Here is a 19,286-nt window from a genome sequence, read left to right on the forward strand (position 1 = left end):
TCATAAAAACCCGGCTGCTCCCATAAAGGCAGTGTTTACTGAATGTCAGCGTATCAAAGGGAGGAGATCATTGCCATTTTAAAGCAACACACTTACAATTTCCAAAAACAACCTATGAGAAATAGCACTTCTTGAACAAGTTAGGCATAAAAAATGACCAAAAAATGTACTGTTAGTCACAATCTCAGCTTTGGAGCAATACTCAGAAGGTCCAATTTTATTTGAAAACTGAACAAATACACACCAAGCTTTTTGTTTTATTCTCCCCAAGTTCACCCTCCCTTGTTGGAGCACACAAGTCGCTCCTGGTGGGGGCTTCCATTGAAACAGCAAACAGACACACCGAGTGCTGGTCCTCGGTCTGGCTGCGGAGAAATGTAACTGCAGGAAACACTCTGATCTACATCAGGCAAAACCGCAGTAAATGCGCCCTCACCCTGACAACCATAATTCAGTCCAAAGGAGGGAGCCACCCTCTACCCAACACCCAACAGCAAACGGAAGGTGGGATGGAAACGCTGCCCCTCTGTGCCCTTTATCTCGTTTTTAACACAGGGTGGGCAATGCAGTCTTTAGATTGCCCACATTACACGTGCTTTAGAAACAGAACCCTCCCTGCGTCCGTTAGGTCAATTTCTGTGTGGATTTCTACCTTACTGACCACTGTGCTGCTAAAGCCAAATCAACGAAATACCAGCATATGTAGTGTTGCTCAGAAGACCTACAGACAGCAAGGTGCACGTCTACCCAAAAAGGAGCCTTTTAAAATAAAAGGGGGGAGCGGTAACATTCCTGATGAATGGCACTGGGCAAAGCACTCAGAGCAAACTCCACATCCAGACCGAGTATCAGGTGCCCACTGGTTTGTCACGTATGGATAAAGTTCTCCAGAAAGACTGAGAATATCACCCCTCTCTCTAAACGTCTGGCTGCTACACGGGGTCAGAGGCTACAACTGGTATAATGGACAGATGCTTTGGGGAAAAGTAAAATCGATGTACAAAGTAAAACAGCAAAATCTCTAGTGACGTCGGCAGAAGGCTCTCCTCCCTGGGGTGACTCCCTTCCGCACACAGCCAGGACAGACTAAACTGAAACGGAGCGCAGTGTTCTGGTACAGTAGCAATCCTTTCATATACTCTTACTGAACATTACAAGATTCCCCCCAATACATACACATTCCTGGACCATGCACCATGCACCGGTGTGGGGCGGACTGGTGAGGTCGCGGTTACTATCTCTACAGCTGAACGCCGCACCTCAAAAGTCCTGCCGTCGACACACAGTGGATAGACACCTCGCTGAGGGCTCTGGGGAGGCGACAAAGTCCCTCTGACGTTACAAGTTTGTGGTGAAGGGTCTCCAATGAGAAGAGAGGAGGGAAGGGGGCAGGGGAGGTGGGCAGGGTAGAAAGTTTGAAAATAATACTGCTTAGGAGTGTATGTTCCAAGATAGCTACTATACCTCATCTATCCTTTACCCTAATCTTGAGTAACTGCCATGTTCATGCAAAATAAAGTTTCTACTTTAGAGGAAGAGAATCAGTCTGTTAGGAAAAGCGTATTCGTAATCAGGATGAGCTGTGAAGACATCTCTCTCGTCAGTGCTCTTTTACTTGGTAAGTCTTTTGGCTACGTCACTATACGCTATTTCGACCTCCTTATCGCTGGGGCAGGTATTGGTGAACTCATCCCTACTGTAGGCATTAGTTAAATATCTCCAGATGCCGGTCATCCTCTTCGGAATATCAAAGTTGCGGTATTTTTTGGCCACCACCTGAAATACAAAGAGATCAAAAGTTACATTTATTTGTCAGGTTAACCAGAATATCTCTGATTTTACGAAAAACTGATTCTGTGAATCTCTAAGAACTGCTTCTATTTGAAAGAAAGCTTACATGTCCTCTGTACCTCTCATTAATTTTGCCAGAGAAGGGGAGGCTGAAATTAGAAGTCCCCTTCATTCTAACTGGAATCTTAAATAACGATGAGGATGGCAAACCACACCGAGATTCCGGCGTGCGGCGCCGGCTGCCGACGCTGTGTGGCCACCCACAGGGAAGGCCGAGGAGAACCCATGGGTGCACATCGATACTTTCAAATACACAGCTTCGGATCTGTTCGCCGTGATCTCAACCTTTACCGCGTGACTGGTGTTTACTACGGTTGTCTATCCATCAGGGTCTCACACGATAAATGAACAACAAATATTTTTGCCTTGGAGAGAAAAAAGCCAGGGGACCATGGGACAGAATTCAACGATATGTCAGTGCCGCAAACTCCAATTCAAAGTAACCTATCACATCTTTGAATGCGGTCACAGAAAAATGTAATATTCCTCTTTCTCACGTGCTTCAATTTTAAAACAATTCCCCATTTAATTAACTCCACGCTGTTCCAACTATCGCCTAACTAGCATTAAACTACACCACTTGGGGTCCCCAGTCCTACGCCGGAAGATCAGAAAAGTTTACACACAGAGGAAGTGCTGACCTAGACCTAATTCCGGGGGCAGTGTGACGCCACGGCCCACGGCCCTACCTTGACAATGTGCAATTTGGGCAACAGGTTGCAATCGGCCAGTGTCATTTCATTGCCATCCAGAAACTTCCGTGTGGAGAACTTAATGTCCTCCATGCTGTTCTCATCGATCTCATCAAGGAGGGGAGAATTCAGGTAGTCATCCAGTTTCTGCAGCGTCTTCAGGAGGCCTCGCTCCAGTGCTGCAAGAAACGTGGGGATACCGTAAGAAGGAAAAGCACCCAGGCCCCAAAGCACGACTCTCTCGGCCAGTAACTTTGTCCAGCGCCTCCTCTGGCAGTAACACTAAGAACAGACACAGTCCCTGCTCTCCTGTGGGCGGGGTGGGGGGTGGGGAGGGTGAGACAGACAAATCGGTTCAGACAGACAGAAAAACAAGTGTGAGTTTCAGACAGTGGCTGCTGTAAAATCTTGTCAGTCACTAAACGAGCACATCATGGCCCAGCACGATTGATGTTTAAACTGGGAAAACGGGTAAGGAAAGGCCAACCCATCATTCTAAACCTAGGGAAGAAAATCCTGCCAAGAGAGATTTTTTACTCTCAACGTTTAAGTCCGACTCCCATGAGAATATTTGGACTTTTCACCACCAAACTGCTAAGAAGCCCCAGTGCAAACAGAAAACCTGGGCTCTCCGTGCTGCCTCGTGTAACCCAAGACGCCAGCAGCAGCGTATCGCATGACAGCACGGAAAACAGAGGTCGGACCAGCGAGCTGCACGGAGCGTCTCCCTAGACCAGTACATTGAGATGCTGGGGTTGTTATCACTCAGAGAGAAGCGGGGGCAGCACCGCCCCTGCGTATCTGCAAAGTCGAGTTAGTGACCCTCGGCAGAGAGGGGGCGCCGTCACTAGAAACATGGAGTAACCACAGACACACCTCCTATTCTCCTTTCTTAACCGTGACCTTCCCTGGCCAGCTGCACCCCCGCTCCCGCAATAAATGAGCTCACACAAATGACGGCAGTGCCTGACTGTGCAAGTTAACCATTATGAAGGCACATCTATGCAGCCAGGAGTCTGAAGAAAGTTGGATCCACTATGGAAAACGGCAAAGTCCCCCACGCCGCCTGTGAGGCATTTCACCAGCAACACGATGTACCCTAACCCAGTACCTCTTCCTCCAAACGGGCCCCACCCACTCACCCCCGGTCCCTCTGAGCAGTCCAGACAACAGATGGTGGTCATAGCTGGGTAAGGGGCTGCAGACATAAAGAGAATGCTCGGATTTTAACATCGGTGGGACAGAGAAAGACAACGCGGGAGGAACTTGTCTGGCTTTGCGTCGCAGGTGCTGCGCTGTCCGCAGAGTGGAGGTCTGTGGCGGCCTGTGTCAAGCAAGCTTGTCGGCGCCCTTTCTCCAAGGGCAGCGGCTCGCCTCGTGTCTCTGTGCCACATTCTGGTGATGTTTGTACTATTTCAAACCTTCTCAGAATCATCACATTCATTACGGTGATGTTTGACCAGTCGTCTTCAATGTTACTGCTGCAATGATTCAGGGCTGCCACAAACCGCACCCATGTCACACAGTGGGACACATGTCACACAGTGAGTCTCACGGGCCCATGCTGTGTGTGCCCCGACTGCCCCACTGCCAGCGCCCCCCAATCTCGCTCCCTCCCTGTGGGCCTTCCTATCCCTGAGACACACCAATACTGAAATGAGGCCAATGAGTAACCCTACCATGGCCTCTACGTGCTCAAGTGAAAGAAAGCATCACACTATCTCTCACTTTAAAACCAAAGCTAGAAATGATGGAGCCTCGTGAGGAAGGCACGCTGACACCGACGGAGGCACGCTGAAAGCCAGGGCAGGCCAAACGCCAGGCCTCTCGTGCCAGTTAGTCCGGCGGTGAATGCACGCGAAGGAAAATTTGTTGAAGTCCTGCGGCTCGTGGATCAGGGAATAATTTCGACGTTCAAGTCTTATGTAAGAAATACATTTTGTAAGGCTATAGCTGCCATAAATCATGATTCCTCTGATGGAAGTGGGCAAAGTAAATTGAAAACCTCTGGAAAGGATTCACCATTCTGGACGCCATTATGAACGTTCATGAGTCATGGGAAGAGGTCAAAATTAGCGTTAACAGGCGTTTGGAGGAGGCTGATTCCAGCCCTCACACACGACTTTGAGGGTCCGAGACTTCAGTGGAAGAAAAACTGCAGATGTGGTAGAAACAGCAAGAAAACTAAAGTTAGAAGCTGAGAGAGCCCGGCGACGTGGCTGAATCACCGCAATCTCACGATAAAATGTAAATGGCGGAGGGGCTGCTTCCCACACGGACGGGCAGACAGGGGTTTCCTGAGATGAAATCTGTGCCCGGGGAAGACGCTGGGAAGACTGAAGTGGGAGCAGGGTCTGCAAGGGCTGACTCCAGGGCTGAAGGGGGCTCTGCCGTGGGAGAATCGCTACCAAGTGCTACGGGGAAATCGTTCAGGAAAGGAGGCCGGTCAATGGGGCACACTTCCCTACTGTCTTATTTTAAGAAACCGCCGCAGCCACCTCAGCCTTCAGCAACCGCCTCCCGGATTAGTCAGCAGCCATCCATACGGAGGAGTCACAACCCTCCGGCAGTGAAAGGTGATGACTCATAGCAGACTTGCAGGCTTAACAGGCTGCAGCTCTAACATCACCTTTTTACGTGCTAGGAAACCGAACGTTGCCGTGCCTCACTTCACGGAGGTACTCACTTCACTGCAGCAACCTGGAGTGGAACCCGCAGCACCTCCAAGGTCTATCTGTACCGTGTTATCTAACTTACATGTACAACCTAGAAAACTAACAAACAAAACAAAACAAAACTCACAGATCCAGAAGAGAGGGGTGGGTTTCAGAGGGGAAGGAGGTGGGGAAGTGGGCAAAACGGGGGCGGGGGGGTCACTTGCACAGGGACAGGCCGTAACCAGAATGATCATGGTGATGGCAACACATACAAAGATCAAGTTACTATGCCACACACCTGAAACTAATGTAATGTTGTATATCAATTTTGCCACAATAAAAAAATTGGGATGATTATAATCGCCTTAATTGACATGATAGCAAAAAATGAATGAAAGATGCATAAAAAAATTTTAAGAGCCAGTATCTGGTCATTGAACACCTTGTAGTTTCTAATATGCTTTAAAAAGTGTATTAGTTATGTTCGGTCCTTCCTATGGGCACTTTCTGTTACTGTTATATTTTAAAAGCTTTTTATTTTTAAACTTAAGGCTGGTTTACATTAAACTAACAGTCTACAAAATCATGAACTTCTTCCTTCTACTTCTTGTTACTAAATTCATATATAATTCCCACTTTTGTACTTCCTCTGTACATCCCGTAAAAGTCACGGCGCTCTGCCTAAGCACACATCGGGCACTTGGTCGACGTCTGGCCCAGACTGAGATAAGACAATAATTAAGTAGAAAAGTTTTGATTTCTTAATGTATGGATAAGGTTCAAAAGGAAATTAGATACTTTCGAATGCAGAACAGACACTTTTAAAGTCAGATGAGTGACAACAGTTGCACTTGACCGTTACACCTTTGCGGAAAGCTGAGAATGAGGTAGGGACCGCTGTAGAACCTAACAGCCATTTAAAACTGTCCGGAACTGGTAATCACTGTTACTCAGGTGAAAGTCAAATGACTTGGAATTGCAACACTGGTCAAGTTACAGGCGGCACCAAGATCAAAGAACTACCTATGTTATTAACAAAAGGTCACTCTAGCCATAGTCAGGACCAAGCCAGTTTATTTCTTAGACGAAACAGTGGGGCAGTGGGGCACCGGAACCTAGTGAGACAAAGCTGCGGACCTAGGGAAGTTCACCTGGAGCGAAAGGAGTGACAGGGAATCGGGCCATTTGAAAATAAAAGACGAAAATACAGAAGTAATAAGTATCACCCTTCATTACTTATATACAAGCTACTGATCATGATACAGTAAGCTGAAATGTCAAGTTTATAAATTAACAAAAAAATGCAACGTGAGAAATAGCTAGGTTAGTACGGAGCCCAGGGCATGATGGAAAACCTTTCAAGGCTGTACTTAAAAGGAAAAGGAAAAGACAAAAGAGAGACAGTGGACTCTCGGGACTCTGGGAGAACAAAGATCCAAGGTGCTTATTACCCAAAGCTGGGAGGGAATACAGAAGAAACACACGTGAGACATAGGACTTGTTCCTTGGCACGATTACAACGAACAGAAGCATGGCCTGTGAGGAGGGGAACACTGCCTGAACGCAAACACTGAAATAGCACCTGAAATGGGCCTGAGTGTATATACAGCAGGTCTGAGCAAGTTGGTAATCTCCAACCTATTCTAAATAACCCTTTTTAAAAATTAATTCTCAAGTGCATCCAATAGGAAAATAATACACTAAATTTACAAGGTTTATACCACACAATGCCTATCAATCCAAATGTAAGGCCCAGACTAAAACCACACTAGCAAAACATTACAATTACTGTTCTTTCTGTAACTTTGGCCTTAGCACAGCCCCTGCAATGACGTTGAACTAGAATAGCAATACCTGACTAGAATGTTGGGTGCTTTTTCATAGTTAAGAATATCAGAATAAAGGGTGTATCAGTGAACACAAAAAATGCTGAGTTAGTTTGATACAATTTTTATATATCCATGTAAGGAATGGCCAACAACACAAAGAAAAAATAGAAGTACCAAAAGGTACTAAAGAGCACCATGCAATCCACGTAAGTTTTGAAGACAAACCACCACACAGTAGTTGGAAGTCGGTTAAAATAAAGAAAATGCACAGACTAACCACTAGAAGGCAGTAGCAGGCCACCAGAAAGGCGCTCCTTGCCTTTTGCAATATGCAGCATTATTCTCCAATACCCCTTGGAGTAACAATACGGGTATCTCCAAGATGATCTTTCAAAAGCTCTCAAAAATATTAGTAAGTGAGATAGACCACACAGTCAGTTTTAATTAATCATGGAAATCAAAACACCTTTTTTTTTTACTATGAAACTCAGTAAAATTGAAAGACTAACCCCATACACACACCAGTGTCAGAAGCGTGGGGAAATGACTACTTTCATGTTAATGGGAACATTTACTGGTATAAACTTTTGGAGAACAAAACATTTTAACCTACTTGGAATCTAGCACAAGGACATTCACTGACAGTAAAATAATAAAAAAAACTTGTCATAATAAAAAAAACGACACAATCTAAAAGTCTACCAACAGAGATATGGTTAAATAAAAATCTGTATTATGGAATATTAAGCAGCATTTCTTTAAAAAAACAAAGTAGATCTATACTTTTAAGAATTCCCACCACATAATGTGAAAAAGACAACTGCATAATACAGATATATAAATATACATTTATGTACACAGCAAAATTGCACAGAGAAAAGGATGCATGCTGTAGGGAAAGAAGTTACATAATGTTAACTTACAGAGCACTGAATTTTTATTAAATTTATATTTACACTAATTTAACTTTTAAAATGTATTTATTTATTTATTTTTAGAGAGAAAGGAAGGGAGGGAGAAAGAAAGAGAAACATCAATTTGTGGTTGCCTCTCGCATGCCTCCTATTAGGGACCTGGTTAATTTAACTTTTTAAATAAGCAGGTATTACTCTATTACCAAATGAGTAAATACAAAGCAGAAACCATTAAATGTATATAACAAGTCCACATCTGTTGCAGAAAAACAATACAGCCCTAGCTGGTGTGGCTCAGTGGGTTGAGTACTGGACTGCAAACCAAAAGGTGGCCGGTTCGATTCCCAGTCAGGGTGTGTGCCTGGGTTGCAGGCCAGTACCTGGCTGAGTTCATGCGAGAGGCAACCAGTCAATGTTTCTCTCTCTTTCTCCCTCCCTTCCTCACTCTCTAAAAAAAAAATAAATAAATCTTAAGACAATACAATTAACAAAGAAGAAAACAAAAATTACGAACATTTAACACTGGCCTGGCTGGTGTGGCACAGTGGATTGAGCACCGGCCTACAAACCAAAACGTTGCCAGTTCGATTCCCTGCCAGGGCACATGAAAAGAAACAAAATCTTAAATTAAAAAAAAAGCTTAACATGGATAAAACTATATTTTAAAGCTATTACTAGTTTTAATGAAGGAAAATCTTATACAAATAATTTTTAAGGGCTAGGTAACAGTAAAAGAGGGAGTGGTAACTGGGTATTTGAAGATGATTAATATATAATGTGATTTTACAGCTACAATGATGAACAATCATCCTCTGATTCTAAACACTTCATGAGGGGGCGGGGATGAATCTTGAATAGAAAACTACTAATCAGAACCCATAGATTCCATTGCTTCATTTAAAAATAGGAATTTTTGCCCCAGCTGGTGTAGCTTAATGGATTGAGCGCGGGCCTGCGAACCAACTGTGGTTTGATTCCCAGTCAGGGCACATGCCTGGGTTGCAGGCCAGTTCCCACCAGGGGGCACACAAGAAGCAACCATACATTGATATTTCTCTCCCTCTCTCCTTCCCTTCCCCTCTAAAGATAAATAAATAAATAAATCTTATAAAACAAAATAGGAATTTGGACATCACAGAATATGCCTCAGAGCACACAACAGCAGATTTTCATCACTCCTAAATTCATGGATCTTTGAAGAATATTATAAATACCAGGCTAATAAATTATTGATTAGTTATATTTGGGAGCTTAATAAATTATATAAATTAATGAAATTACAGAACTGAAAAAACAGGAGAGCTGGGACAGGTCATACCTAATAATTCCTCATAAAAGGAATTATTCACTGATCTCTTTTTTTTTTTAATCCTCATCCAAGGATATGTTTATTGATTTTAGAGAGAAAGAGAGAAGCATTGATGTGAGAAACATCAATCAGTTGCCTCCCATACATGACCCAGCCTGGGATTGAACCCGCAACAGGTGCCCTAGCCAGGGATCAAACCTGCAACCTTTGGTGTGCAGGATGACACCCCAACCAACTGAGCCACCGGGCTGGGGCTCATTAATATCTTTTAATGCTTCAAAACACTACACAAGCTCTTACTCTTAACCAACTTGGACATGTTCCAAAAGAATTACATGTTTCAGCCTCAGCTGGTGTGCCTCGGTGGACTGAGCGTGGGCCTGAGAACCAAAAGGTCACTGGTTTGATTCCCAGTCAGAGCACGTGCCTGGGTTGTGGGCCAGGTCCCCAGGAATGAGAGAGGCAACTGCACATTGATGTTTCTCTCCCTCCTTCCCCTCTGTCTAAAAATACATAAATAAAATCTTTTAAAAAGTAAATATATAAATAAAATGAATTATATATTTCATTTATCCATCCATCCATCAATCAATTTAGCAATCTACCACATCAATCAGCATTTCTCTTTATTTTATTCTTTACATCTTATTTACTTGTACCTAATCTAAGCACTGGCCCTTCTTTTTTTTTTTAAGATTTTATTTATTTACTTTTACAGGGGAAGGGAGGAAGAAAGAGAGGGAGGGAAACATCTATGTGTGGTTGTCTCTTGTGCACCCCTTACTGGGGACCTGGCCCGCAACCCAGGCACGTGCCCTGACTGGGAATCGAACCAACGACCCCTTGCTTCACTAGCCCAACAGCATAGCATCTAGGCATCTAATCCCTTAGCTCAGAATGAGGTCTTAAGTTATCCAAACCTTTGCAAAATACTGGATTTTGTAAAACTAACCAAAGACTTGCCTATTATGATTTACCATATAAAATGCCAAATCCATCTCTGTGTGAGATGTTTATTGTTTGGAGGAATAAGGAAGTGGTCCATTCATTTCCTAGGCTTATTTAAGGCATTTAGTTGCATGAAACAGTCAGATAAGAGACCTGCAACACATACATACACATAAGGTAGAGTCCATTAAGGTCCAAAATTATTTGGAACATTTGTTTTCTAAAGACTCATGGCAGGGACAGGTCCCTGTGGGGAGAAGTTGCCTGGCAACTGGAATTCTTATTTAGCAATAGGTAATTTAATACAAGGCCTTCTAAGTTATGCACTGTGTAATCCGCTATGTTGTTTGTTCTTATTGGTTACAAAATTCTAAGGACAGTAAGGGTAGGTGGCTGCTAAAACAGTAACAAATTGATAGGAAAAAGTAGAATACAAAGATATACTTAAATAACTCGCTTTCTCCCCTATTTTCTCCCAGCAATCCCATCCACCAAAAAAACCCCCCAAACCCCATTTTTTAAGCAAACACATTTCCCCCTCTCCACCAAGTGTCAAAAGAAATTCAACCACCCTCCAGCTTCCAAAAGCCACAAAGAGAAATAAAAACATTATGACTTTAACTAAGAGAGTCTGAAGACCCACGCAGCAAGAGCATCTGAGTATAAGACAGTGTCACAAAAAGGAACAACAGAGCAGAATAGAAACCATCTGTGGAAAGGAGGGCCCCCAGTGTAACAGTTCACTCAATGTGTAAAGTGCTTAGACAGAAATACCGGCGGGGGGGGGGGGGGGGGGGGCGAGCCAGCTCCTAAGGAAAGCTGCTTCCAAACCAAGGCGGCCTCTAGAACACATTTAATCAGTACAAGCCAGGCCTGAGCACCACCCTTCCTCCCCCTCACCACAGAGAGGCATTTCATTCAGTGAATATTCCAGGAGGGATTGAAATTCAACACTAAATGATAAAATGCTGTGGTTTTAAATTTTAATAATAAAAAATAGTAGCCTGAACAGCTTGGAAATCTGTTTAGTGAAATGATAAAAGGAAATCAGCAACCGTTTCAATTTTTAAAAATTGTTTATTCTTGTTTAATCAGCACTGATTCCTCCCCCCACTGTCTCCCCCCCCCCCCTTTGTATTCTTGGTCATTTGCTGTCATAAACTTCTATGCAAAAGAACCCTACTGGGCTGGCTGCTCAAGCACCTTCATTACCCACAGTAGGGCCAGGGGAAAAAAAAACCACCAATAGATCACCCTACACTCAGAACTTTCTCCCATAATTAAACTTTGTAAGGGTGGTGCTAACCAACAGAAAAATAAGATGTCAAGAATTTTCGTAACAAGTGCTCTGCTGTGTTACAAAGATTTTCGACTATGAGAAGACACACTTGCTATACAACAGCTTCTTTTAAAAAATTCCACGCTGGCTGGTGTGGTTGGTGTGGGTGAGTGGACTGAGTGCCGGCCTGTGAACCAAATGGTCACCAGTTTGATTCCCAGTCAGGGCACAGGCCTGGGTTGTGGACCAAGTCCCCAGTAGGGAGTGTGGGAGAGGCAACCATACATTGGTGTTCCTCTCTCTCACCTTCTCCCTCCCTTCCTCTCTCTCTAAAAATAAATAAATAAAATCTTTTAAAAAGTTAAAATTAAAAAAATTTAAAATCCACACAAATGTATGGGGGATAGAGGCTAGGTGAAGAGGGGCAAAGGGGAAGAAAATAGGGGACATTTGTAATATTGTCAACAACAACAAAAGACAAATATGTATTTTATATATTTAAATATCACATGGTCATTATTTCTTCCTCAAATAGGAAATATATGTGGGAAAAACTCAACTGTCTAAAACAACGATGGATTAAAGTATCTTAGGAGCTGGCTTTTTTGGTTATTGTTGTTATTCTTAATCAAATACTAATGCTTTCTCTATACAGTTTTCTCCAGAGAGAATAGTGCTTAACACCCCAAAGAAAAGAAAACAGAAAATTACTGAATGGTGTGGGCTAAGACAATGAAATGGGACCTCTCTCACAGAGGATCCCCTCTAATACACCAGATGGTAGTTTGGGGAACAAAATGCGAATGCCCTCTAACAAACGAAACAAGAAAACCACATCCACGCTCCTCCAACAATTCTCGCCATGAAAATGTAACTTGAAATTAAAACCCTAGTTGTGGGAATGTGAATTTGGAAGGCGGGTGAGTCTAAAAGCTCTGGAGCAACTCCAGAAGCTGCTCTTCACGCGTAATTAGCATGAAAACCCACCGCGGCTGATTTTAGAATGCGGGCACCCAGCGATAAACAAAAGATTCAGGAATGGTGTCAACTAAACTGTATAAATCCACTGTTTTTGATGCGACACTAATTCTTTGCATAGTTCCCTGTACCTCTCAGAAAAAGATGACAACAAATTCCCTGGATGAACACTTTATTACGCACCTACTACAGTGCTAAGTGCTGTCCCACAAGCTAGATACACAGAAAAATTAGCAATTTAAGGACCTGTCCTGGCTTACCATCAAATCTCTGATCAACTCTGAATGCCTGTTTTTAAGACTTACGGGAATATCTGGATTCCAAAGTACTCATTTATAATCATTCAAAATAGGGGTTTTTTAAAGTTTATTTATTTATTTATCTTCAGAGGGGAAGGGGAGAGGGAGGGAAACATCAATGTGTGGTTGGCTCTCTTGGGTCCCCTGCTGGGAACCGGCCCCCAACCCAGGTATGTGCCCTGACTGGGAATCGAACCGCGATCATCTGGTTCGCAGGCCTGCGCTCAATCCACTGAGCTACACCAGCCAGGCAAACTAGGGTTTTTTTGGTAGCCCCCCCCACCCCAACCAAGTGTTAATTCAATCATTTCTTTCTTTTTTATTTTTATTTTTACCTTCATTAGCCTCTGGCCTTGAATTCTTAATATATGCAGAGAACTTGGCAAAGATGTCCATCCCGGCAGTATTTGACTCTGGGTGTTTTGGGGAAAGCTTTAAGTACCTGAATGGAAAAAGCGAAAATCGATTATAGATCCTCCAGAGATACATCAGCATAAATTCCCTCAATCAATAAACCATTGTGCTAGCAGTTACTAGACATCTTCTAACAGTTATTAATCCAGAAAAATGCCATCATCTGTTTTCTATGACACTTTTAAGACGTGTGTTTTCCTTCAGTACAGTTTTTGTTCCCATGTTAATAATCTCGGCAGCCAGAAGACACCCGCACTCCGCCTGCGTTTTATAAACCAGAACGCTGGGGAACCCGACGACTTGCCCAGAGACGCGTGCCAAACCAATGGGCGTCGGGAAGGAGGGCCCTCAAGCGACACTGAGAGGACTTCCTGTGATGACAGAAATGTTCTACATCGGAACCATCCAATACGGCAGAGACCTTTAGTGATGTGTGGCTATTTGAATATGAATGTAAAGTAATGACGATTAAATCAAGTTAAGCATTCACTCTCTCCGCTGCACTGGCCACCTCCCAACCACAGAGCCTTCTTAGACAGGAGCGCCCTCCAGACGCTGGCTGTGCCGCGCCCCGTGCGCAGGGCCAGGCAACTCTGCCAGCGGGGAAAGTCTAGGCCGGCCGGGCGTCTTGTTCACCCACAGCTGGTGGAGGACAAAAACGGCACGAGGACAAAAATCACTCACGCACTTCGGATCACCCTACACTCAGGATTTTCCAGAACCTGCCACACGCTAAAATTTTCTAAGGGTGGCATGGAGCAACAGAAAAATAAGATGTCGGGAATTTTGCTGACAAGCGCTCTGTTGTGTTGTTAAGTAGTTTTCCTGCTTTGAGAAGTCATTAGTGACACAACAGCTTAAACACACGCACACACACACACACACACACACAAATGCATGTTTTACATATTTCAATCTCAAACACACATAGCCATAGATTTCTTCCTCAAATTGGAAAACGCGTATTAAAACAAGCTTAGCGCTTCGCCCCTTCCTCTTGCACCAGCTCCGGGGACGCACGGCCAAAGGGACCTGGGCTGGTCGGACCACTTCAGGGAAGATGCATCAGCTAAAAGGCCCTCCCCAAATTTCGCTGGAAGACGGGCTTGGGGCAGTGAGACTTTTAAAAATATCTTAAATTGAATTTGTCATTTAGATTTATTTACATATTTTAAGGTGTTATCTTACCACTTTACTTTAAATTAAAAATGAAGATAAGGTATTTATAGATAGAAATTTAGTTCAGTTGTAAGGTCCAGTTTCAGGTTAGTTTTATAATCATTTTCTCCCCCCACCCCCCCACATTTTACTATCTTGAATTCAAGAAAAGGTACACCTTCTAAAAATTGGACATAGAACTATATGGGTAAGAAGAATATAAATATCTATTGAACATCTATATGTTCAAGTCATCTTTTTAATATCAGTTTTTAAGCTTAAAAATTTATCTTATAAACAAAATCATTTAAGTGAGTTTTCCAGTGAACAATTACAGTAAAAGAATTTCACCTGAGTTTATGTGGTATGTATGTACATTTCCCCACCATCTACAGAAAACCTGACCTCCACACACCTCTTCTCCTTCCTGCCCGAGCTGTAACAGTTAATCCCTGTTTAAACAACCCTGGGTTTCCCTCAACTATAAAAACAACCGACCTCCAATTTAAACGTTTTCACCGCTGGTAATACAGTACCTTCATTGATTCATTCCAACAAAAAAACAGTGCGAGGAACATAAGTGCCTCTTCAAAACTCTGTCTTTCTCTAGCCAAGTTTCCAAAATTAGCCTTCTTTACCCCAACCAATATTTCGTTGTACCAACTTTTTCTAATGAGGTGAACTTTATAAGTCTCAAAATAACTTACAGGAAGGCAGGCTTGAACTATAGATCATATATATGTTCAGTATTCATATGTATATTCTTTTATTCTAATTATAAAGTATCTGTAATGTGTCAGGCCTTGCACTGTTGGGGACGTAATGATGAGCACACAGAAGTATAGTTACTAGAGACCTACATAATGAACAGGCAAGAATGAAGGGCTGTCAGTCAGCATACCCTTATTCGTATGAAAATAGATGCCATTAAAAATTTTTAAAAGCACTGTTCTTAAAAGCAGCTAAATGTGCCCTGTTCCTCCCTTCCAAGACAAACCATTAAATTTGTATTATGAATTTAATGCATACAATACTTGAACACCTCAATCTCTCATTTTGCCTAAAAGGAATTTATATTCCAGAAAATTTACGCATTGGCCCCAAAGTCACTGGATTATTTAAAAATATTGCCAAACTAAAATCCAGATTTCCTGTCCCCAGGCACAGTATTTTGTTGTTATCATCGTTGTTTCGCAAATCAGGTTCTAAAATTTAAATCCAATTCTGAACAGGAAGTTTCTAATTTAGTTTCCAGCTTTTTTTGCATCCCCCCAATACTGGATTTTAGTAATTCATCCATTATTATTAGTTTTAGCAGATAGCTTGATAAAGCAATAATTTTCAATTATTGTAAATATTCATTTTAACATTTATCAAAAGAAAGGCAAATAATTAATAAGAGGCTACGTGTCAGCAGCAGGACATGAGCAGCCAGGGTACTGAAGCTTCAGATCAGCCCCTTACTCTGTTACATCACAGACTACTAATGGTAGATTAGCTAATAATATTTCTATCCTTTTAGGAAAGATCTCAAACATTTTTCCTTCTTCATACTAATATAAAATAAAGTCTGGTTATATAGCATATTAAATTACCCTTGTGAATTCAATTTTCGTCGCCAATATTTTTCATTTTTAAAAAAGGTTTAGCCCTGGCTGGTGTAGCTCAGTGGATTGAGCACAGGCCTGCGAACCACACAATTGCAGTTCGATTCCCAGTCAGGGCACATGCCTGGGTTGCAGGCCAGTTCCCAGCAGGGGACGCACGAGAGGCAACCATACATTGATATTTCTCTCCTTCTCTCCTTCCCTTCCTCTCTAAAGATAAATAAATAAAATCTTTTTTTAAAAAAAAGGCTTAATAACACCTTAGAGAGCTCTTCTCCAAAAGTATCTCGCTTTCTCTATCCTTGCATCCTTTCTTCAGTAAGTAATACATAGACCTGCTTCAGTTAAAAATCCAGTTTCAAAGCTTTTTTGAGAAAAATTTTTTTGGCCGGGGGGAGGGTGTGGAGAAGGCAAAGTACGTCATTCAAGTAAAGGGAACTAAAAATAAAAATAAAAGTAAAAAAGAAAAACCATTAACACTTTCCCCACAGAAGAAAGTTTCTTCTTAAAACCTATAGTTACCTTAACCAGCACCACTTGCTTCATTGAAGCTTTTCGTGAGTCTCTAAATTCAAAACAACTCCAGAACAGACAGTTGCCTGTATTTATATTTGTCGTGAGGAAACTGTAAGTGCTCACATAAAAACACTCTGTTCTCAGTATCACCAAATGCCAAAAACATGTTATTAGAAATGCTAGATTCTTGTACAACAATTCTGCCTTTTCTCCTCACCCTGTCTGGAAACAATGAGGCTTCCGACATGAGTGTGAGGAAGACCGACCACAGTTAAGGACCCGAAGATCCCCTTGTCCTGGAGAGAAAGAAAAGGCAGTGCGCCAGGACGGTCCCTGAGTGCCACAGATCAATAAAGGAAAGGGAAAGGGATGCACGTGACGGTCCCAGGCACACCTCTGCCCCCGCCCCCCTTCTCCCTCTAGACACGATTCTGCACGACACAGGCCACGCTGATGAGCACGTCACGCAGGGGCTGCAGAGCCCACTGAGGCGAAAGCACACCCGACCCAAACGGGCTGTTGCAATGCGTATAAATAAAAACTCACCCTAGTAAACCTCACCTACTTTTTAAAAAGGATTTACTAAGTTCATTTGGACAACCACCTTCAGCCCAACTTGCTCATCAAGTAAAGTCAATTGTCTTGGATTTCTCGTCTACCCTTCCTCCATGCTTGAGCGAGCCTTCACCTCAGGTGCTCTCTAGAGCAGGGCCAGGACCTCTCTGCGGCCCGTTAGGACCAGGGCAGAACAGCAGGAGGCGAGCGGCTGAGCTCCACCCCCTGTCTGCCACCCGCCCCGGCAGTCCGTTGAAAAATTATCCGCAAACCCGGTCCCTGGTGTCAAAAAAGTTGGGCACAGCTTTTCTAAAGCACAATCCCAATTAAAGACATTCTACCTTTGTTATAAAAGTAAAACTCAACAAAATGAGACATAGAAAGAAGACAATAGGAGAAACACAGGTTTTTGGAGTCATATAGACCTGGCTTTGAAAGTATGTTGGCTGTGCCACGGTTAACCCCAGACAAATTATTTGGACTGCTCATCTGCGGTTTCTTCATCAAGTCTTTGAGAGGCGTGAGCTCGGCCACAAAACAATCTACGATGCACAGGACACGGCACAGGACACGGCACGTGATTCACACTTAAGTGTTAGTGACCGCAGAGGCATTAGCAACATCAAAAATACTGCCTTCTAAATTGCACAACTATTTACAAGCTCTCTTTAGATTACAAGTCCTAACACAAAAACAAAGAAATTGCCCTTAGAGAGAATTTAGCACACTGTGAGCCCTTTATTTCAGAAAGATATGCAGATTTTAAATTATTTAAACAGAAGGAAAAGACCACCTTCAGTTAAAGCTTCTCTATGAATATGCCCAAACGAAATGGGGCTGCAGCTTCTCTGTACAAAGAGCAAAGTGCAAACGTCCACTTCCAAAGTCCAATTCGAAAAGCTACGTGTCTCACAGACACACCAGAGCGTGCTGACGTGAGCTGTATTTATCTGAGTGTCTAGTCCCCCTGGGAAAAATAACAAGAAGGAACAACCAAAAGTATGTTTGTTGTTGCTGTCAAAGGGGGCAAGAAGAAAATACGAGAAACTATCCATTTGACCGAAGTGGTATGGTACATTAGGGTATCATCACACTGATTTCAAAAACGTGAATGTCTGGAAAGAATCTACACACTCAACACCCCAGACAAGGCTTTAAAACAAAATGCAGTCTTCTTCAGAGAGACTGGCAAGCCACCCCACCGTCTCTCTGCTTATGCGTTAACGTTGACACGGCGGTCTACAGTTACCCGAGAGGAGTATCACTTTCATTACTGTCCGAGGACAAGGTGGCACATGTGGCGCTTCCTCGGGGCTGACAGCCCTTTGAAGAACAGAAAGGGGTCCAGTAGGTTCCTGGTGCAGGAATCTCCCGGAAGTTGCTGCTACTAAGTTGAATGAATACATATTCGTAACAGCTCCTTGCCGACGCGTGTGAACCTTCAACTCATGTTTACCAAGATCCGGTCCTGACTGTTATTCTACTTATACACAAGGCCGAGAGGAGAAGTCAAGATACGGCTCTACTAGTGTTGGTCTGCAGAAACCGTATGGGGGTGGAAGGAAGGCGTGGACTCCTGGTGGGAAGGGATAAAGAGGTGTAAGGCTCCTAGAAAGACAGGAAGGCAGGCAGAGGATAAGCTTTTACAACAAAGGATGAAGAAAATGAAAGTTTAAGCTTAGTACAAGATTGCTAAACAGGGGGCAATTCTGTCCACAATAGAAAGTGGGCTACTTGTAGACAGAGGTCCACCTCAGGCAGACCTTTAGGTGCCCCAAAGAAACACTATTGACTCAAAATTCAAAATGATTCTTACACTCGAATGACTGTTACTCCTTCACTCGCATGCCGAATGCCACTTTTTAAAATTCAAGTTTAATTCAAGTATCATCTCTTTTCTAAAGCCTGTCCCAACTGCACTCACTTTCACCACCACCACCACCACCACCACCACTCACACTACCACCACCAACACCACCCACAACACCACCCACAACACCACCACCACCACTACCCACAACACCACCACCCATACCACCACCACCACCCACACCACCACCACCACCACCACCATCACCACCTACACCACCACCCCCCCCCACACCACCACCACCTACATCACCACCCACACCACCACCACCACTACCCCCCGACTTGCTGCAGGAAGTGTGTCTTACTCACTGTTGTGTCCACAAGGCTTTGTTGCCCAGTAACGATTTGCCAAATGAATGAATGAATGTATTGAGTAATTATTTTAGAACACTCTGACCCAATCATCCT

The 19,286-nt window shown here is 43.3% G+C and overlaps 1 protein-coding gene across 1 annotated transcript in view; it reads right to left on the reverse strand.

Moving 5' to 3' along the window:
• Positions 1-225: 225 nt before the first annotated feature.
• The window catches only part of CLIC4 (chloride intracellular channel 4), a 60,689-nt gene continuing 41,628 nt past the window's right edge, over positions 226-19,286 (reverse strand). Inside the window, exons 4-6 of the mRNA XM_037032968.1 lie at positions 13,092-13,198; positions 2,541-2,722; positions 226-1,776 (exon numbers count right to left, since the gene is read on the reverse strand). Of these exons, the coding sequence (XP_036888863.1) occupies positions 1,612-1,776; positions 2,541-2,722; positions 13,092-13,198 (454 nt within the window). The 3' untranslated portion in view covers positions 226-1,611. The remainder of the gene's footprint in view (positions 1,777-2,540; positions 2,723-13,091; positions 13,199-19,286) is intronic.

Source organism: Sturnira hondurensis, unplaced genomic scaffold (genome assembly GCF_014824575.4).
Source record: "Sturnira hondurensis isolate 20B ecotype Veracruz unplaced genomic scaffold, ASM1482457v3 Scaffold0021555, whole genome shotgun sequence".
NCBI lineage: Eukaryota > Metazoa > Chordata > Mammalia > Chiroptera > Phyllostomidae > Sturnira > Sturnira hondurensis.